At 34.9% G+C, this 20,608-nt stretch overlaps 3 protein-coding genes across 7 annotated transcripts; 2 read left to right on the top strand and 1 right to left on the bottom strand.

The window, feature by feature from the left end:
* Positions 1-28: 28 nt before the first annotated feature.
* On the bottom strand, positions 29-2,229 carry LOC140036466 (uncharacterized). Its single transcript, XM_072077898.1, has 4 exons — positions 2,036-2,229; positions 1,264-1,663; positions 1,074-1,167; positions 29-105 (listed from the first exon to the last, which is right to left on the bottom strand). Exons 2-4 carry the CDS (start codon positions 1,594-1,596, stop codon positions 29-31), a joined length of 504 nt encoding a protein of 167 aa, XP_071933999.1. The 5' UTR covers positions 1,597-1,663; positions 2,036-2,229.
* Positions 2,230-3,541: 1,312 nt separating this feature from the next.
* Positions 3,542-9,874, top strand: LOC113733135 (digalactosyldiacylglycerol synthase 2, chloroplastic). 5 transcript variants are annotated; one of them, XM_027259309.2, is made up of 5 exons: positions 3,542-3,779; positions 4,752-5,120; positions 6,832-7,095; positions 7,300-7,649; positions 8,835-9,874. In XM_027259309.2, the coding sequence occupies exons 2-5, from the start codon at positions 4,836-4,838 to the stop codon at positions 9,325-9,327; spliced, it is 1,392 nt and encodes a 463-aa protein (XP_027115110.1). In that variant the 5' UTR covers positions 3,542-3,779; positions 4,752-4,835; the 3' UTR covers positions 9,328-9,874. The 5 variants fall into 5 exon arrangements, with proteins under 5 accessions (XP_027115110.1, XP_027115111.1, XP_027115112.1 ...); XM_027259310.2 differs by lacking the exon at positions 3,542-3,779 and adding an exon at positions 3,828-4,089; XM_027259311.2 differs by lacking the exon at positions 3,542-3,779 and adding an exon at positions 3,828-4,110.
* A 4,613-nt stretch (positions 9,875-14,487) lies between these two features.
* LOC113729703 (uncharacterized) lies at positions 14,488-17,272 on the top strand. The gene is made up of 5 exons (XM_027253954.2): positions 14,488-14,786; positions 16,083-16,181; positions 16,305-16,430; positions 16,660-16,732; positions 16,893-17,272. Exons 1-5 carry the CDS (start codon positions 14,658-14,660, stop codon positions 17,072-17,074), a joined length of 609 nt encoding a protein of 202 aa, XP_027109755.1. The 5' UTR covers positions 14,488-14,657; the 3' UTR covers positions 17,075-17,272.
* The last annotated feature ends 3,336 nt before the right edge of the window (positions 17,273-20,608 follow it).

The raw sequence follows: 20,608 nt of genomic DNA, 5'->3' as shown, positions 1-20,608 counted from the left end.
GGCCGTGCAATGCACGGCCAGAATCATGCTAGTATATATATATTCTTCCACGTGCTACACTTTCAACTCTAAAGGTATGGATCCCATACCTAGATTGCAAGCAACCTATACACCTCAAGAGATAAAAAGACAACAACAGTTATCAAAACTGATAGGCCAAGAGCATACTATCGGTCATAACAAGCAAAAACATAGATATCCATGTCAAATTCAGTAAAACAAATAAGATTTTGTGTGATATCCTGCCCACAGATACAGATGTTCCAACTTTGTAACAACATAAGTCTGTTGTGTGGATGTTGTTTTGACACGAGGAAAGCTCTAATCATGGACGTATATGGACATTGCCGGCAAGTAACATAACGGCTCCTGTTACCTATTGATTTATCTTCTCATCTAGAGCATTAACTAATTGGTGACTCACTAGATCATTTCTCCATTTCTATGTAGTCGAATCTCCTAGAGTTCATAAGTCTTGTCTCCCCTTTTCTGCACATATTTTCTCATTGCAATACTTCAACAAACTGAAAAAAAAAAAATGATTGTCTATTTTGTTTAAGCTACTAAGTGCAATACTGCCAACCAAAAATATCATCTTCAGAGACAGTAAGTCTACGACGAGCAAAAGAGTAACTACAACGCAAGTGGCTAGAGCTAGTCATTTTTGAAATATCATTTCTCATGTGAAATTTCTGCAAAATATCTCATACATTTTGCCTTCAAGGCTTCTTGGAAGGTCAGCAGATGTAAGTCTAGGCAATTGGCATGACCTTTATTGAGTAACAGTCAGACAGAACAATGAAGTTGCCAAGGCAATTTGCATCATATTCGATCATTAGCAAGCAACAAAAACGAGTTATTTATATCAACACCCAACCCCAAATTTGCAAGTTTCATAGCATAAATTTTCTCATTCTAGAAAGAAGTTAGTAAGCAGGCAATCTGAATGCCTACATGTTCTGAAAATTGGATAATTGGAAAGTGAAAAGAGCAAAAAGAATAAGTTGATATTCAAAGTTCAAAAATGAAAACACAAAGAACCAAAAAAACCAGTAAGAATTTCAAAGAGATACCTTGTTCAATGATAATATCGATCACTAAATGCAGAGGCACACGCTTTTCAATACTTATCTCTCCCCAAAAAGGAATAAATGAAGGTCTTGATACCTTTATATTCAGCAAAGCACAATAAAAACCCATACTTAGTATTATCAGGAAAGTGTAGTCAACTTAAAGACAACCAAAGATGTGATCTAGCAATACCTTATAAACGATTTCATTAGGTGTAACATAAAGTTTGCGAGATGCTATATCCTTCTTAAGCACATATCTTTTATATGGGAGGTAGATCAACATAAGAATTCCAACACCCCAAGCTAAAACCAGCAACGCAGATATCAATACCCATATAATCACTTCATACTGAACAATCTTCGTAGCAAGTTCTTCAAAAGAGGCTACGCACAGTATATTCGTAGGTGTTTCTGGTATCTCAGCTGCTTCTTCATCCCCATCAAATTCAGATACAGGGTCAGCAAGCAGCAAATCTTTTGATGAACCCAAGTTTGGCAACCTCTCAGCGTGACCCATCAGCATTTTTCAGTGCCAAAGCTAAAATTTTCAGTACACAACAGAAGAATGTAGCTAATATTTCTTCAAGAACCTATAGAAAAAAAAAAATTGTGACTAAATAGCCATGAAGTAATAATCAGTGTTAAAAATCCAATATATCCAGTGGTTAAGAAGTATTTTTCACTGGCTTAGCACGATTGTTCGATCCTCAACATCTCCGTACCCGTTCTCTATTAAAAAAAAAAAAAAAAAAAAAAACACGCACAAATATACGTGTATACTGGGAAATTCTATCACTACAATGATCAAAATCTCAGCTTTTTTCTTTATCTGCTATTAAAAGTAAACAAATGGCAGAAAACTATTATTTGATCAATGAAAATTACAATTCTGACATTTTCCAACCGTCAAACAAGAAAGGAAACGAAATTCTAAAGAAAACTGACACAATTCTGAAGATTACCTGGTAATTTTCAGTCATGCAAGATATTATTGAATTTGGAGAAGAGAGAAAGGTCAAATTGTTGGAGGGTTGGAACGACAACGGCCTCCAACTAATCAGTGAGCAGATTTATGCCCCTCTGCATTGCAAAGCCGCTGAACGAGAACGTTGGATTCTACCAGACATTCAAAAAACCCGTATTACGTCTTGCGGGTGCATCACCAACCCGATTCGGTAAATTAAATCTGGGCCCGTGTTTATGACTGGAAGCGGGTTGATCTATATTTGGGCCAGAACTTTGTGGGCTTGTTAATGTTTTGGACTTAATATATTTTTGGGCTTTTTGTCCTTTTTTTTCATAAAGGATTTTAAAAAATTAAAAATTTATATGTTAAAAAAAAAGTGTTGTTGTTGTGGTGTAGAAAATTCTTACTAATATTTAACTATTCAAAGCTGTCTCAATTGAGCAGGTGAGACTCTTGATTTGACCCTCAAAATTTTACCTTTCATCATCCTAAAAGACTATTTTTGACAAAAAAAAAAAAAAAATCATCCTAAAAGAGTATTCAAAGAGACATTGGCCAATACCAAATTTAGTTGGGTGTTTAAAAAAAAAAGAGTATAAACTGTAGTCTTTGGTTGGATTCTTGAACCTCTCATTTCTCATTGTCAAAATTAGAATCTCCCTTAAAAGAATACCAGTTATAAAATTTGGAATATTACTAATAGTAACAATAGTAATTGGTTCGATTCTCCAATCCTCTCTTTTCTCTTTCTCCTTTTGTTAAGAATTGAAATCTCCTGTAGTACCGTACAATTTCAAATTTTAAAATATTACTCCATTCTTGAAGTATAATAAGTCTAAAGTTTATATCCTACCTCTACGGTTAGCTGAATTAGTATGAATATCTTTAAAATATACAAATTACAATGTGTGTGTATATATATAAAAGTAAAAGTTTACATACATACGTGTTTTATATAAATTTTTTGAAAGTTTAATTAACACAAATTCATGGTAGATCCAAGTCATTGATTGAAATCTATACTATGTATAATGGGGTTAGGATAAAAATTAAAATTATTTGTTGTCATTTTATAAACTTCCATTTTAACTCTTATGAAAATTATTTTTTCTTTGACTACCTATACACATGTTATCAAGATAATTACCCCATAAACATTAGGGTAAACATATGTTGTCATTTTATGAACTTTCATTTTAACTCTTTTGAAAATTATTTTTTTAACCTACCTATCCACATGTCGTTAAGATAATTACCCATGAGTTTTTTTTTAACTTTAACTATTTAAGCATATATTTTCGACATAACCACTTCTAAGTATTATAATTACTAATACAAAATTATTTTGTCAAAGAAATTCAAACAATCTAATAAAAACTTTTAATACTTGCTCATTATTTTTCTTCTCTCTCTCTCTCTCTCTATATATATATGTATATATATTAATTTGCACACGCGTGGGTGTGCAATGTAAGATTGTAAGGTGAGCTCAGCTTATACCTGGAATTGACGGAAGCAATGGTCCCCTGGACTTGCAGGCCTTTTTGACTCTGTTACGTGATAGTCTAACCAATCAAAACAGTGCGTGGACCCCAATCTCCAGCGCCGCAAGTACGTCCAACCAATTCAGCCGACATATCAAAGAACAAACGATTCCAACCAGAGAGTCAATTGTGCATTCGCTTCGAGGAAACTACCGTTCTCCTCTTAGCGCGTGCTTCCTCGTCTCCGGCCACCAGGTACTAAGATCACATTCTGGTATTCAACGATAAATGTACCTAATTACAAAATTATTAAAATAAAATCCGAATCGAATACTTATAATGGGAAATACCAATTGATGCCTGGAATCTTCCATTACGGTTACAGGCTTGCAGCTCGTTTTAGCTCCATAACAGTACAGAAACGAATTTCACCTTTATTTTCAATCACTAAACCAACAAATTTCGTTGTTTTTCATTTTTGTTGTTTTTATTTTATATTTCTTGCAAGAAACTGCATAACTTCTGATTTCGTCAACCCCAGTTGGCTTGCTGGGGGAGGAAATAGGCAAGGAATCCCAAAAAATGTGTATTTTATTTTGTCCCTTTTTATTTTTTTGTTTGCTTTTACTTATGCTTCTTTGCTTACGTTTTTATTTGACTATATTTTCTTGAGGTTGATTCTAAGTGAATCCCACATAGACTTCTGAGCCATGTTTGGATTTATTTAGCTTCTTGCAAATTGGCAGGATGGAAAGTTATTGTCATTTGGGTAATTTTAACGGATAATATTAGGGATCATGTTGGCAAAATCAAGGGATTTTTTTCCTTATATGCGGGGTTTATAATCTTGGTGTGTGGAGTAGTTTGTATATGCTTAAAGCAATGAATTTCAAGCTTGGTCTTTGGGGGTTTCTTTGCTTTATAGAATTCTGTTTACCTGTTTTGTCAACCTGGGAAAAGGTATATTATCGGAAATAATCTGAAAGTTGATTTTCTGTGATCGTTATATACATTTTCTTCTCTGTTTAGCGTGTATGTGGTCAAAATTGATGTGTTCTATTTCTTCCGTAGGGAGTTGATTCTTGATTTTCATGATTAATGCAGTTTCTTGATTCTTTCTTGATTTGTATTTGTATTTGCTTTAGGTTAGATTAATTATTGCAAACTAGGAAAACATATGTATTTGACAGTGTTTGTTGATATTTTGACTGTAACGTGTACATGCAGTTCAGAATTTGAGTTCAAGATCCTTCTCAACCTTTTGAGTCGGTACAAGGTCAATTCATTGTGGTATTTCTATCTGATGAGAAGATGGAAAAGAAGCAGCAGCATATCGCAATATTTACTACTGCAAGTCTTCCTTGGTTAACTGGAACTTCCGTCAACCCTCTTTTCAGAGCTGCATATCTGGCAAAAGATGAGGGGAGAAAGGTCACCTTGGTGATTCCTTGGCTGTCTCTCAAGGATCAAAAACATGTGTATCCTGACAATATTACATATGATTCGCCTGCAGAACAAGAGAAATATGTTCGCCAGTGGCTTGAAGACAGGACTGGATTCACATCACTTCTTAATATACGTTTTTATCCAGGCAAGGTAGTCACAGTTTCTTAACTTAAAACTTCAGCGAGAATGTTTGCATGTTAATTTATCAAAAGCACTCAGCAAGCAGCCGTGGCATGTTTTTTGGATGAAACATCTGGTTGTCTATATGCTAATATTCAGTATGAGTGTTTTTGAATATCTTCATTTCTGATGATACTAGGTACTGATATACTCATCTGTACTGGGACTTTGTGCATATGCGACTACAATTTCAGTGCAATGGCAAAAGATTGCATCTTTGCTTAGCAGTTCGGAGAATTCTAGACTATTTTCTCCTTGTTGGCTTTGCTATGAATCTTGGAAGGAAAATTTTTTTTGTCTGGTCATTTGGCATAAAAGGAAGAGTTCTAGAAAAGATAACATTCAAACAGACAAATCAATTTGAGAAACCAACTGATGATTTTCTTCTCTATTTTTGGTATTTAATTACGTAGCATTCTTCTTTGTTTTCTTTTTCTGTTTCTCTTATAAGTAATATGACGTCTGGCTTGGATTTGAAGCCCAAATTAAAGAGTTTTGTATAAATACTTAATTCTGTCATGTCTCAGTTTCTTTATATACTTTTTGAAGTCTTATGATGTAATTCAATGATACCTAAAATGCTAAACTTGGATCAAAAGTTTTCATCTCAACTGCTATCTTCAGTGTACTTATCCTTTTCCTGCTAATGGATTTTTCCTCCTGTGAATATGTTGAGCATGAACAACGAATAATAATGGCAGCATTGTGGAGTTTCTCACTTGAAGTTCCACAATGGTGGAAAAGTGTTTGTTTCTTGTTTTGCTTTTTTGGGATTTAAAAAAATTTTATGATCATCGCAAAGAATGGCATGGTGGTTGGATACTGAATTCCCCTGATTAACAACTTGGGTTATGTCCTTCAACTAGAATGGATTTGATAGAGGGTTTGTTTTTGGTCTTGCCATTTGTACTTTGACTTGTGTCCCTGGGAAAGCTCAAGGCGGATGGATAGAATGTTACCCTCTTCTTCCAATGGGAAGCCAAAATGCACCTCTCTAATCAGGCTTTGTTGTGAGGAAAATTTCAAGTTTACGTAGAACTCCATGTTGAGCAAATGCTTAGTAAATGTTAATTTGTGCAGTCTGATACATAAAGTGTCCATTCAGTGTATGATGAAATGTACAAAGGAGGCTACTGTAGTGTTTAGTCAACTCATGGCCTCTAGGTTGTAGACCCTCTTCCTCTTCAGATACACCTTCATAACTTATCCAGAGTGCATACAATGTATTGGCATCTGTTGAATTCAATTATAGTTCTAGCAATGGTGAGATTTTTTGAGATATACAACAAGGTTGTCAAAAAAGAGATTCTGATGTTTTACCTGTTTACTCGCTGAAGATATGTTCCGAAGATTTGTAGGTTTCACTCCTATCCTTGGTTAATTCTATTGGGTCTCTGGTGTCCTACCTGGATAACACTGAAAATGTGAAGTACTTCCCGTGACATTAGGAAGTATTTAATGTTGATACACTTATTTCTTGAAACCGAATAGAAGCATTTCCATTTGATCAACTTGGGAACTACTTATGGCTTTCATATCCATCCTAGACTGCTCTGTCTTTATCTTTGAACCATTCACATGACTATTTAAAGATTCTGTCTGAGGTAAGTTTATGCTTAGTCATCTTCACTACATGCTTGTGTAACATCAGTAGCCTAAGAAATTTGCTCTTGCTTTGCAGTTCTCTCTAGAAAAAAGGAGCATTCTTGCGTTAGGGGATATTACAGAAGTCATTCCAGATGAAGAGGCTGATATAGCAGTTCTTGAGGAGCCTGAGCATCTTACATGGTATCATCATGGGAAGAGATGGAAAAAAAAATTCCGCCTAGTTATTGGAGTTGTTCATACCAATTACTTGGAATATGTGAAGAGAGAGAAGAATTCCTTTGAAGCATTTCTCGTGAAACAAATTAATAATTGGGTTGTTGGCATATACTGTCACAGGGTACGGGGTTTTGTGATAATTGTTTGTTTGTGAAAAACCTATATATTGCTTCTGATGGGGACAGACTCCCATCCTATCCCCATCCTTTATCAGGGTCCATTTCTTTTTGTGATTTCTATAAATTTTCTTGTGTTGTTAATCAGAGTATAAATACTGAATTTGTTGACTGTATACTTAGTAAAAGTACTTGTCTTAAAATGGCAGGTGATCAGGTTATCTGCTGCCACCCAGGAATTACCTCAATCTATCATCTGTAATGTCCATGGGGTCAACCCAAAGTTCCTTGAAATTGGCAAGAAAAAGAAAGAACAACTGCAGAATGGAGACAAGGCCTTCACCAAGGGTGCCTACTACATTGGGAAGATGGTTTGGAATAAAGGCTACAAGGAGCTTCTGAAACTTCTCCGTGATCATCAGAAAGAATTAGCTGGTCTTGAGGTTGACTTATATGGTAATGGAGAGGATTCAGCTGCAGTTCAAGAAAGTGCCAGGAAGCTAGAGTTAGCAGTTAGGGTTCACCCTGGTCGTGATCATGCTGATCCTTTGTTTCATGAGTGAGCCCTTGACCCCACTTACTTTCCTGTAGTATCTTCTCCTACTTCTTCTTCTTCTTCTTCTTTTTCTTCTTTTCTTTTATCTTTTTTTTTTTCAATTTTAACTCACTAACCTTTCTTATACACCACTTTTTTTGCCTGCAGACTAACACTAGCGTGTCTATGTTTTTGAGGGATGAGAGTTCTATATCAAATTTTTGCATTTAATTGGAACTCTAAAACTGCTCTATGATCTTTGTTGCAAGTCCTGCAGTTAAACACTTATGAGCCAGAACTCTACAATAATGGAACTGATTATGACTTCAGAATGTGGAATGCAGGATGTATAGTAAAATGAATTACTAAAACCTTTCAAGTTTATTTAAGCAAGTAGAAATATTAAAAAGTATCTGTTGGTTTCACTGAAAAAGTTTTACTCATCTTGGTGGATCATTTTGTGTCTTAGGAAATGTTTATAGGCATTATCAGAGACCAAACAGAAAAAATTTCATATATTTGATACTGTTGCTGTTACTGTTCTAAGAGTATTGGCAAGGAATGGGTACCCAATGTGTAACAACATTAAATTATCTTTTATGTGAATATGGTCTTGCCTCTTATATGGAATTTATTTTGGTAAATAAATGTGTTAAGTGGTAATACCTTTTAGGTTGGTTCTCACTTCCTTCTAAATCTCAATCCCAAACGTTGCCATTTATGAATTACTTGCTAAAATTAAATTAGAAGACTCAGAAGTTATTTCATATGAATCGTGCTTGCATGTAAAGCATAAAGATGGTTTGAAGAGAAGAAGAATCATCTTAGAACATGTCTCAAGTGCAGATACTTTTTTAGTTCATCTGGTTTCCTGGAAGAGCATTCATGTAGATTAGCCCATATAAAGCTTAATCTTCTTGTGTGAGCTTTCAATTTCATTTTACTGTACAAAATATGGGTTTGACTGTGCACGTGCATCTTGAATAGGAGAAGAATAACATAAGAAGAACATGCACCTGGACCTATTTTTCATCTTGACCCATACATTGTTCTGAAAAATCTCGATGCTATAATTAGCTAGCTAACTTTCTAGGAAAGATAATATTTAAGGCAAAAGGTAAAGCTTTTCGCGAGAAATATGGTTTATTTTATTCAGCATCAGCAAGAATTAGATTATGTATGAACTGAAGTGCTCTTTTCTTATTCCAGCCACAAGGTATTCTTGAATCCAAGCACAACAGACGTGGTCTGCACAACCACAGCTGAAGCTTTAGCAATGGGCAAAACAGTTGTCTGTGCCAATCATCCTTCGAATGACTTCTTCATGCAGTTCCCAAACTGCAAAACATATGATAATCCTAAAGGATTTGTCGAAGCTACAAAGAAAGCATTAAATGATGAGCCTTCTCCATTAACTGACGAGCAACTACATGAGCTTTCTTGGGAGGCTGCAACAGAGCGGTTTCTAAAAGCTGCAAATCTGGATGCTGTGCCGACAAAAAAGCTGAAAAAGACACCTTCAAAACTATACATGTCCACATCTTTCAATTTGCGGAAGAACCTTGAGGATGCATCAGCAATGATGCACTTTCTGGGAACTGGATTTCTAAATGAAAAACCAGATGAGGAGCAACGTAAAGAGCTTGGCTTGGCTTCACCTCCAAAAAAACACGCAACTTATCCTGGGAAATGGGGCTTCTGATGAAGAATGCAATTAAACTGCGGTGTTTGGACATCATGCAAAATCATCACTGGGGTCTCAACTTACTTATTCCAATGGAAATAATACTGATGTTGCTTTGAGATGCATGTATTATGGTGTTTTCTCTTGCAACCACAGAACGGCATAACAACGCGGACAATCAAACAGCACAGTAAAATTTTCCGATAAAAGGATTTTGAGAACTTCTGTGAAGTGTGCCTATTGGTACAATGTGACATTCTTCTCTTCCTTTCTTTAATCTTCACCCAAGTCTTAGCAGGCTTTGGTGACCCATGTGAAAAAGTGTTAGCTCTTGTCTCTTTTTCCATGTACAGTGATGACTCGTGCTAGTAATGAATTGAGCATCTTGTGTTTGTTGGAATTTTGCATACTTTTGGGTGGTCTTGTTGTTCTAATCCTATAAACATGAATCGTTGTATTCAAGAAACATTTTCGCTGTCTGCCCCAGCTCCTTTATGTTGACTGGCATGAGGGGTTGAAGCCAGATACCGTTTTGACTGTAATTTAGAAAATGTTTCCAGTGTAAGTGCTTGCACATCCTCTATCTCCTTCACTTTTTCCTTTCTTCCTTATAAAAGAATCTCCTTCACCTTCCACAGTGTCACTATACGCTTTGATTTGCTAGTTTTCTTTTGATGTTAATTAATAAATTGGCTTGTAAGTCAATAAAAAGATTTTTCACAAGTGAACTCAATCTTAGAATATACAACCATCATATTGTTGAAACATATGCGCTTCTATTTAACTCGTACTGTCTACCCATTTGCTATAACTATTGTCATTAGAATTGAAATTGCTTAAATTTATATGAATCATAATTTCTTATGATTCTCGTTATTGCTCCATTAGTTTCAAGCCAATGTTATATGCCTTAATTCTTCATGGATTATTTAAAACTCAACAAATAGTCTATTGATTTGCCAAATATGCGAAATCTTCAAACATTTGCCAACTTTGAAAATTGATAGAAAGTACTGCATGTCACAATCGGAATGTTCTTTATAACATCTTTGGTATATACCTGCCATTCTCGAAAAAAAAAAAAAAATCTTGATTCCTAAATGAGCACTGCCCATAGAATCCACTGTACTAGTCAAACAAGGACGCTTCACTGGGAATGCAGCTAGTGTGAACACAGCCTCATAATAAAACGTTGTCTGTACACGTTAAAGCCCTTCGTCCTCGAGACGTCCCCTTGGCCTAACATTTGGCACGTAATGTGTATAACAAAAAAGACATGCCTGCTTTGAGAGATCCTAGAAACCCAGAGAGCTGTTTAGGTTTCAGTGCTGAGTCCTCTTGGAGCTGCTGTCTAGGTAAAACTGGGCGATCATCGTTCATATTTAGGTATTCATTATTATCAGAGAAGAAATTCTCCATCTAGGCCTGTCAAAATTTTTGGCAATACACCTGATTTAGCGCTATGATATTTCTTTTTATATTCTTTGTTTTGTCCTTCCAATCAGGATTTCCTATAATTATTTTTCCTTTCCCGTAGGGTATTGATTAAGAGTTAAGACCACTGTTTTCTTTTTCAAAAATAATCTATGCTCAGCTGCATCTTTATTTTGTGGCTGCAACATTTGCTAATACACAGAAGCATGGTTTGCAATATCGGCCGATACCGATACGTATCGATCGAATCGTAACCGGAACTGAGAGGATCGATACGATACCGATTCCCGAATCGTTGATATTACCATATTCGCGATGGCTCGCTCTGGCTCGGCCGATATTGGCTGATTCGAATCCGTGATGCATGATATCAGCCAATATATTCGAGTAAACTTGGAGTCGACTCGAATTTTTTTTAAATTGTGGCTTTTTTGGTATTTTCTAATTTTAGTAATTTTTACAAAATTTTTGAAAACTTTCATGTGCTATAATGTGCATATTATTCGATATTCAATCGATATGCCGCGACGAATGTGGAACAATCGGAACTGCGATGCGACCGCGACCGGCAACGGCGAACCATGCACAGAAGTTAACGTCTGATATGCACTCAACCAAAATCCTAGAGACCACACATGCAGGTACCCTCATTGTTTCATCACCGAATGATTCTGCTTGGTCTAGGCGGTACAGAAGCAACTGGACCTACGGCAGGATCTGAAGCTATAAATAAGCTGGACGTCAACTTTGATTGACGTTCAACATGGATCCAAGAATCCTCCGGCAGCTAGATCGGAGTACCGGTGCCACAAAGAAGAAGAGGGGGAGTGAAGTATAAAGTAGAGGAGTAGGAGAAATTTTCAATTTCTTTGTCTCGGAGATTATATAACTTTGTAGCTTCGAATGTAAATAGAATAGTTTGGTAGGAGAGATTTTTTTATTATCTAGGGACTTAGTTTTGTACTATATCGCAAGTAAACATTTCCTTGTATCGAAGAGGCTTGTTAAATGAACATGTTCCTTATATTTACTTGTTTTTGCGCATCTTATAGTATACATTACAAGTTATAATGTCCCATCAATGAGTACACTAGAAATGGTAGAGTTCCCAACCAACAAAATTTCTTTAGCACAAAATCAAGAATATAAATCTCCCAAAAAGCCTTAACCCGTGTGAGAAATTCTGGTATTAAACTGCTACCATAAAAATATAAAGAACCATTGTAAAAATTGGAAAATCCCATGATAAGTTGCAAATAGATTTTGTTTTCCTTTGCACATTTGTACTACAATTTCTTATTTTTGAATCTCTAGTCTTTGGAGCGAGCTTTTTTAACTAAGGGGCAATTTCGTACCGAGATTTAGAAGGCATTAAATGAAAATTTCAAAACTGGGATGAATTCTTAGAAATCAAAGTAAATTTCTAGATATCAACTGAAATGAAAAAAAAAAAAAAAAGAAAAAAGGTTAGGGGACTTGTTTGCTCACATTTAATGTTTTTCCTATTAAGGTTAGTCTGAGAAGGAAAAAGAAATAAAAAGAAATTCAGTTTGAATTTTTTTCCTTGTAAAGTCAATAAGGGGTAGAAAAAAAAAAAGCAAAAGAAGTCAATTTGGTAAATTCGCACACATATAATATACGTGAGTCTACACACACACACACTACACGAATGATTTTTTTTTTTTTTTTTTTTATCTCTTTTCCTTATAATGGTGCATGACTGTATTATGTGGTGTAGCGTTATTTACCATATTTTAAGTATCCTTATTTACTTTTTTCTCCTAAATGGGTTATTTCTCTTTAGAGGTAGGGATAATTTCACAAACCTCCCTTGAGATTTTTTACAATTTCACTCAACTCCCTTCCGGTTTAAGAAATTACACTAACCTCCCTTGATGTGATAATATGACTATAATGTCCTTCACTTAATAGATAATTCACAATATGATGCAAGGGTTAAATAAAACCAAGAAAAAGAAAAAAGAAAAAGAACCCCTACCTCTTCCATTCTCCACCAACCGTCATTCCTTTTTTCTTCTTTTCTCTCACTCTTGTAAGCAACCATTCTTTCTTCCTTTCTCTTATTGTCTCTTTGCCTTTCCTTTCCTCTTACTTTTTCTTTATATCTACATCTCTGTTTATCTTAATGATGACCTACCATAACATAACCATATCTATTTACTTGATGAATATGGCACTAGTTTACCTTCAGGAGCAGATTTTATTGTCAACTAAAAAGAAATGAATATGTTTGTAGTGATGACAAAGAAATGAAATAATGTAATTGATAACTAAGAAGCATGGAAGAGGAGGAATTAGTGGGAATTGTTAGGTTGATTATTATCCTGAAAACTTGTATAGCATGTTAATAAATCCATTTGATTTTCTTTACTTGATTAATATTGTTAGTTCTTGTTTTGTTATGGATGGCTTTACTCTATTTTACAATGTTAATATATATTTCTATGGAGGTCGAAGTATTATTCTACTGGTGCTGGTAGGTTAGATTATTATTTGTTTTGCGACAGTGCTAGGTATTAAATTGAAATTTAGAGTATGAGTTTAGCTGTTGGTTGTCAAAGGAGAATTGATTTTTCAAAAACATTTAGGCTGGGATAATATTACAAGACAAATGTTGGGATTTTTGGAGCTGCTGAAATTCTTGAACTGTTCAAACTATTTGCTTAGTAAGTTTGCCACATGCTTGGAAATAATTAGATTTGGCATTGGAGTTTGAAGTGTTTTGGTGGTGGTGTTATTGCAAATTTGGAAGAAAGTGTTGAAGAAACTAGTTTTCTTTTGTTTTTTCATAGAACAGGGGTAATTTAGGGTATTTGAGGAAAAAATCTAGCCTAATAGGTCTATTTTATTACCAAAATAGCAAATTAGGTGTAATTTCTAAAATTTGAGGGGAGCTCTCTGCAAGTGTCAGATACTTCAGGGGAGGTTTGTGAAATTATCCCTTAGAGGTATGCATACATAAGTTTTGGCTTTTAAAGTACTCAAATATTGATGATTAAAAAAAAATCCTTATAGAGCAATTTATAGCTCTCAAAATTTAATTATTACGGTTTAATGGCATGTCAGCCTCCAATGAAAAAAAAAAAAAGTTAATTTGTACTTGAACTGATAGGAATATCATGTCTCAAAATACGGTAACTTTGAACCAAAAGAAAAAAAAAGCTCGCTATTATGAACATTTGATTCCACAGCTAAGTAGTTTTGAAGAAGTAATAGTATGAAAAGAAAGATATAAAATATAAAAAACTAGCATTATGATATTCAATCTTTAAACTAAAGTAGTTTCGAAAAGTGATTGTATCCACATAAATAAACAAAATATAATAAATCATTAACATTAACTATTCACAACTAAGACTAATAATTATTGCTCAATGAACTGCAAAACATATACAGAGTTTCCTATCTAGACTGCGAGCTCCTTCCGGCCCGAAACAACCCCCAGAAAAATACCAACAAAGAGAAAAAACAAGAACAAACTGAAAAAAAAAAAAAAGTAGATTTCCACTAACCTATGACCATAAAAGATGACCTAGTGATGTCTATCTATTTCACCACCTTAGTTGCACCAGTAAAAGACACATTTCAAGCTTCATCTCTTAGGATTGCTCTCCACTTTGAACTCCTTCACCCCATCAAAGCTTAGAAGCAAAACACGTCCACTACCTTTAATGTATCTCTCGAATCATATCTTGTCTTTTTCTTCAACAACCTGTTGTTTTGTAACGCTTATGACGCCCACCGTTTAAGATGGTTTAGCTTTACTGCCTTACTGACTGCCTTACTGGCTCAATACTACTTCAAACCACCCCTATCACCACCTTTTCTAGTTTACACAAATCCAACTTCAAAACCAGGAGAGGTCCTTCAGAGATCTTGAGTGAAAATTTCAGATGGTTTCGCTCCGTCGGCGCAAAAATAAGCAAGCGAGCGCTAGTACTAGTGCTACTGATGAAGAGCCCCAAATACCGGAAGGATGGAGAGTTGTCGACCATGAAAAATGCAATGGGGAAGTAGTAAAGGTATATAAATGTGTAATGCATATCAATGTGTTAAATTTGAGCAGAGCTATAATGTTGTGTGATAATGAACAGGTCCATTTTTTGGGTGAAACACATAAACTGTTTCTCTTTAGATGCATGTACACCGACCACTTCTTTAAATTCACAAAAAACGTAAAAGAATGGAAAATGATTGCACAAAAAGGGTAGAAAATTCGAGATTTTACATGATTTTTATTTAGGCAAACTTTTAAACGAGTTGTGGAGATGGCAGTAAATTTGTGGATTATTCTTATGCAAATTCTCTCCTTATTGAACTTTTTTCTAAATCTGTTCTAAACCCTTTTCTTTTCATTTGGCTTTCTTGCTTATTCCAAATGTATCTTCGAAGTTGATTTCAATCAATGAATGAAGCCTTTTAATCGCGAAAAAAAAAACTTTTAATCGAAATATTTTTACCCATCGGGGCACTATGAGAAGTTCAACAATTAAGCATACACCATTAAACATGACTTGGCTCGATTGATAAATCGACAATTTAATTGCACTGGATCTCAAATCGGATCTGACAAGGAAGGAAAATCTGAAATCACAGGGTTGATAGAACCAGCAGGTTCAATTGGCCACCGGTTTATGAAACCGAGTAGGTAGATATTAATCTATATCTACCCCAAGAGTTGAACTAACTAGTGATTTTACCTACACAAAGACAAGCCTTTACTCATTTGCATGCCAAGTTCAATCTTCTTTTCTAATTGTTTCTTTATCTTATTAGTTAAATCTTTAGAAACCCATTTTGATCGGTTACCTAGTTCATTATTGTGCTCAGTATGATAATAGTAATCATTACGATGTTCATATTGTTAAGTAATCCATAAACAACTTTGTAAGAAGAAACAAACAAGTCTATATAGTCTTCTTGAATTCAGTGACTATTGATCACTTCCACTCTCAAGTCTATATATGTTCAAATCAAGAAAATTTGCATAAGTAAATGTTCGTAAAACATTAAAGGAAGCTAAATATATCTGGAGTGCATACATACATCTAGACATGTGCACATCATTTGAAATCATTTGCTGCTCTTTAATAAATGTTGAAGAGAAACAGGACTATAGAGTTATTGATTAGGATCTTAAAACCTTCTACCATTTCCTGCAACTTTTATCTTATTTTATTATGATAATTCGATACATGATAAATATGAAATTATATGGGTTATTGTGCCTTGTCATGGAAACGTGGAAATTCTTTTGAGGCCCTTGTGATACAGTTACGGGGAAATTATATTACTAATTTCTTTTTCCACTGATGCAGTGTTACACAAATGTGATCGGCCAAAAATTTTTCACAATGGAAGATCTGATGAGATATGTGGCCTATGCTAAACGCGAGCAAATTTCCATCTATAAGCCTGTGAGTTTGAACTTCAAACACTTTCCTATTTCATGCAGGTTTACACTTACTGATTGTTTAAGCCAAGCAAATGTTGGATCTTAATAACAATATTGCATGCGTAACCACAAATACGTGGTGCAGGGTTTTCATCCTACACAATTAGCTCATACCAGCTCAGAAGATGAGTGGGAATCCTTGGATCCAGATTCTTCATCATCAGAAGAAGAAGTAGACAAGAGAGATGAGCTCAAGGCCCCCACTGAACGTGTAACTTTTCTAACACTTAGAGGGGTCACCGAGTTAAATTCAGTGTATATGAGTGTGTGTGTGGTATTTATGGAGCTCTTTTGGGTTCTTTGCATCAGTATTTAAACTTGAGAGCCAATGTACTTTAAAAAAAAAAAAAAATTCGTGTAACATAAGATGGAAATTAACTTGCCTGCAGATAACTTGATTTATTAACTCTATTTACTTGTTGCCACCTGCACATTCTAAGCCAAAGGAACAAGCTGCAGTTGCAGTATCCAGCAAGAAACTACCCAGCTCCAGCACCCAAGTCTCTGATCATGGTGAGTCATTATGCTTATTTCCTTTCGAAGAAAAAACAAAAAAGAGTAATTTTATGTGAATTCTAAGTTTAATTTGTCCAGCTTGAGGGATTCAAATTTAAATTACTTGGGTAGTTTTCCCTTGTTTACATTTCCCCCTGATTCTCCTATCTTTCATCAGCCGTTGCAGTTGATAAAAAGCTGGATGAAGGTGCAACTTCATCAAAAAAGGGAAAAGGCGTCGCTAAATCTTTGACTAAACCTGTTCCGCTAAGATCATCACGCAGGCTCCGCGGATTTGGTCCAGAGATTATCCCTGAAAAAGCTCAAGAATCTGACGTCGTGGAAGACAAGCAGCAGTGAGGATGAGTGAGACAAGCTGGCTAGCAATGAGTCATTCCTTCATCGTATTTTGTCTAAATTGGATAACTCAAACCCCTTCGTAGCATATGCATATGTTGAAAATTTAAAGTTCTGCGTTTTGTACTGTTTGACTAATTTAATCTTCTTCTTGCTGTTTGGCTGTAAACATTATCTCTAATATCATCAGCAACTTTTGGATGTTTGAGTTTGAAATGGTCCTTTACTTGCCAATGGTGGATGCTACGTATTTTATTTTCATGTGTGATGAGTACAAGACGAATTTTCCTACCTGCTTTTAGAAGGCGTTATATAAAAATGTCAAAACGGGGGTGAATTCTTGGAAATCAAGGTAAATTTCTGGATACCAACTTAAATGCGAAAGAGGAAAAAAAAGGGTCAGGGGCACTTGTTTGCTCACATTTAACATTTTTCCTATTAAAGAAGGAAAAAGAAATAAAAAGGAAGTCAGTTTGAATTTTTTCCTTTTAAAGTTTGTTTGATAAGGGGGACGAAAAAAAAGAAAGAAAAAAGTCAGTATGCTAAAGACACACACATAATATACATATATATAGGCATGTCCATGGGTAGAATATAGGTTGGATTCTTCTGATCTAAATCCAGACCTATTAAATTTAGTTGGACCCAAATCCAAACCCTTTTGGATCTAGGTACCCAATGGGTACCTATTGTATTTTTCTAAACACACTAAAATAAAAACGTATTAAAAATATATAGATTTCAAAAAATATAAACACCATCTAATTTTTATTTTCAAATAACAAAATTAATATTCAAGAAGTTGAATGCAACATTATGAACTCAAAAAATTACTATTATTGACTAATTTGATTTATTTTTAAAACTTCAACTATATCTACGTCCAATCTTTCATTTATTTTTTTTATTTTTTCTCTTTTTCTGAAAAAATTTGTGCTAATTACAATGACAATTAGGATTAGATTAAAAAAAGAAAACAATCATGAAATCTTACTGTATTTGATCCAACCATAGAATATTAGAATATTTTATAAATTTGGTAATATATATAATTTTAATTATATATACATGGGTCTGGATAGGATTTGATATGTGTTTGAATTTGGATATTAATCATAAAAATTAAACTCTACCCAGATCCACAACTTTTTTACAGAGTCTGGGTTTGGATAGGATTTAGATTTGAAAAATTAAATCCAAACCTTACCCAAGCACGTTGGGTCTGTGTTGGATCTGAATAAGATCCTATCCATTAACATGCCTAATGCCTACGTATATATATACATACAAACACATACACACACATACATGAAAGAAAGATTTTCTTTCTTTTTCTTTATAATGGTGTTTGACTGTGTAATGTGGTGTAGCGTTGTTACCATATCCTAAGTATCCTTATATACTTTCTTTTCTGCCAAATGAGTTATTTCTCTTTAGAGGTATGCATACACAAGTTTTGGCTTTTAAAATACTCAAAGATTGATGACAAAATATCCTTTAGAGAAATCTGTAGCTCTGAAATTTTAATTATTGCTGTTTAATGGCCTGTCAAGCCTCCAATGCAAAAAAAAAAAAAAAAAATGGTAATTAGTACTTGAACTGATAGGAATATCATGTCTCAAAATGTGGTAACTTTGAACCACAAAAGGAGGGGAAGGGGTGAGGAAGCAACTCACTCTTATGAACATTTAATTCCACAAATAGGTAGTTTTTGGAGAAGTCATCGTATGAAAAGTAAGATATAAAATATAAATAACTAGTCATAATGACATTCAATTTTCAAAATTAAGTACTTCGAGAAGTGATTGTATCCAATAAAGAAACAAAATATAATAAATCACTAACACTAAGTATTTACAACTAAGACCAATAATTACTGCTCAATGAACCACAAAACCATATAGAGTTTCCCATTTGGACTGAGAGCTCCTACTGGCCGAAACAACCCCCAGAAAAATACCAACAAACAGAATAAACAAGAACAAACTCAAAAAAAAAAAAAAAAATAGATTTCCACTAACCTATGACCATAAAAGATGACCTAGTGATGCCTATCTCACCAGTCACCAGCTTAATTGCACCAGTAAAAGACACATTGCAAGCTTCATCTCTTTGTGTGCTCTTTCATCTCTTTGTAGCAAGCCCAGAACGAAAAATCAAACTCGAATGGAGATGAAGCAGGCAAAACCGCAAAAGTGGAAAGGAACTGAATCAGGACTAATTAATATCTTCCGAAGGCTAACCCTGTGCTGCCAATTGATCAGGCTCCGATTCGATTAATTTCTCCACTCCCACCCCATGCAACAACTTTTACGCATCAAAATCATTCCTATACAGCACACATCAACTCTTCTGGTCACGTCAAGTCCCTTTTCCTCCTGCAGACAAACTACTCTTCCCTTTGGTCCCTCTTCTTCTTAATTTGCAAAGGGTTTCAGCTCTTCTTCTTGGATCCAACCGGGGAATCCTAGATAGCTTAATAGTGGGAGTAGTTGACAAGTGTAGGTACAGATAATGCTGAAAGCGGGCTCGCCTTGGTTTGGGGTGGGCCTGGAGGACTGAGGAGGTTTCCGAGGAACTAAACAGATGGTGTTTTCCACTGCTTTGCCATATTTAGGCCACAGATTCTTTTGCCAGTCTTTTCTTCACTGTACTTCACCAATTCCTATTCCCAGTAATGGAAATTATGCCACCAGGCCACCACCCCTCTTCTCTGAGAGCTGAGCAAGAAATTTTTGTCCAACAAATTTTTTGTTTTCATTTTGGGTTTTGGGTGGGTATTTCTCATGAGACTTTTGTTTCGGTTTATTTTGGTTAAGGCTCCAGAACGGAAGTATCTAAAATACCCCTTCTGGGTTGCTCGATTGGGAAGCTGATGGAAATTTTGCGGTGGCGCCACCGCTAAGCTCCTTGATTGGAATCGAAATATAAGTTTAAGGATTAAATTGGCTATAAATAATATATAGGGACTAAATCGACGAAAAAAAAGTTTAGGGACTAAATTGCCGATTTTTCCAAAATTAAAATGGTTAAAGTGATCAAAATACATAAATATAATATACATGACGCATTAACCCTATATGGTTTTGTGTTTTACTATATAATTCCCTTATAATTTAATATTTTATCATATAACCCCCTTATGATTTTCAAAATATATACATAACCCCCGTGGTTAATAAATAATTTTCAACTTTACATAGGAGTATATTTGACATTTTAGGTGACTCCGTTATGACTTGCAAATTCTATCATTTTGACATTTTAATCCAAATCATGAGGGGATTATGTATAGTTTTTGAAATCATAAGGGGACTATGTACAAAAATACTAAACTAAAGGGGGTAAAGTGTAATTTGCCCTATAACAAACGACTAGCCTCTTTATCATTTACACACCAAATACTCGTGTCTATGTCCATAAATACAGCTCTGAGAGATCCTAGAAATCCAGAGAGCTGTTTAGGTTTCAGTGCTGAGTACTCTTGTAACTGCTGTCTAGGTAAAACCGGGCTATCATCGTTGATATTTAGGTATT

The sequence above is a fragment of the Coffea arabica genome, chromosome 2e (assembly GCF_036785885.1).
Source record: "Coffea arabica cultivar ET-39 chromosome 2e, Coffea Arabica ET-39 HiFi, whole genome shotgun sequence".
In the NCBI taxonomy this organism is placed as follows: Eukaryota; Viridiplantae; Streptophyta; class Magnoliopsida; order Gentianales; family Rubiaceae; genus Coffea; species Coffea arabica.
The sequence above is the reverse complement of the archived record's forward strand: the minus strand, read 5'-3'. Positions and strand labels throughout refer to the sequence as shown.

What these genes read in the sequence shown, in the direction of transcription:
- LOC113729703 (XM_027253954.2), top strand. Translation starts at nt 14,658, where the DNA reads ATGGTTTCGCTCCGTCGGCGCAAAAATAAGCAAGCGAGCGCTAGTACT. An exon ending in GCAATGGGGAAGTAGTAAAG is followed by an intron (nt 14,787 to 16,082) that starts GTATATAAATGT and finishes CCACTGATGCAG; the next exon opens with TGTTACACAAATGTGATCGG. An exon ending in TCAAGGCCCCCACTGAACGT is followed by an intron (nt 16,431 to 16,659) that starts GTAACTTTTCTA and finishes GCACATTCTAAG; the next exon opens with CCAAAGGAACAAGCTGCAGT.
- LOC113733135 (XM_027259309.2), top strand. Translation starts at nt 4,836, where the DNA reads ATGGAAAAGAAGCAGCAGCATATCGCAATATTTACTACTGCAAGTCTT. An exon ending in TACGTTTTTATCCAGGCAAG is followed by an intron (nt 5,121 to 6,831) that starts GTAGTCACAGTT and finishes CTTGCTTTGCAG; the next exon opens with TTCTCTCTAGAAAAAAGGAG. An exon ending in GCTGATCCTTTGTTTCATGA is followed by an intron (nt 7,650 to 8,834) that starts GTGAGCCCTTGA and finishes TTCTTATTCCAG; the next exon opens with CCACAAGGTATTCTTGAATC.
- LOC140036466 (XM_072077898.1), bottom strand. Translation starts at nt 1,596, where the DNA reads ATGCTGATGGGTCACGCTGAGAGGTTGCCAAACTTGGGTTCATCAAAA. An exon ending in CTAATGAAATCGTTTATAAG is followed by an intron (nt 1,168 to 1,263) that starts GTATTGCTAGAT and finishes CTGAATATAAAG; the next exon opens with GTATCAAGACCTTCATTTAT. An exon ending in CGATATTATCATTGAACAAG is followed by an intron (nt 106 to 1,073) that starts GTATCTCTTTGA and finishes TGAGGTGTATAG; the next exon opens with GTTGCTTGCAATCTAGGTAT.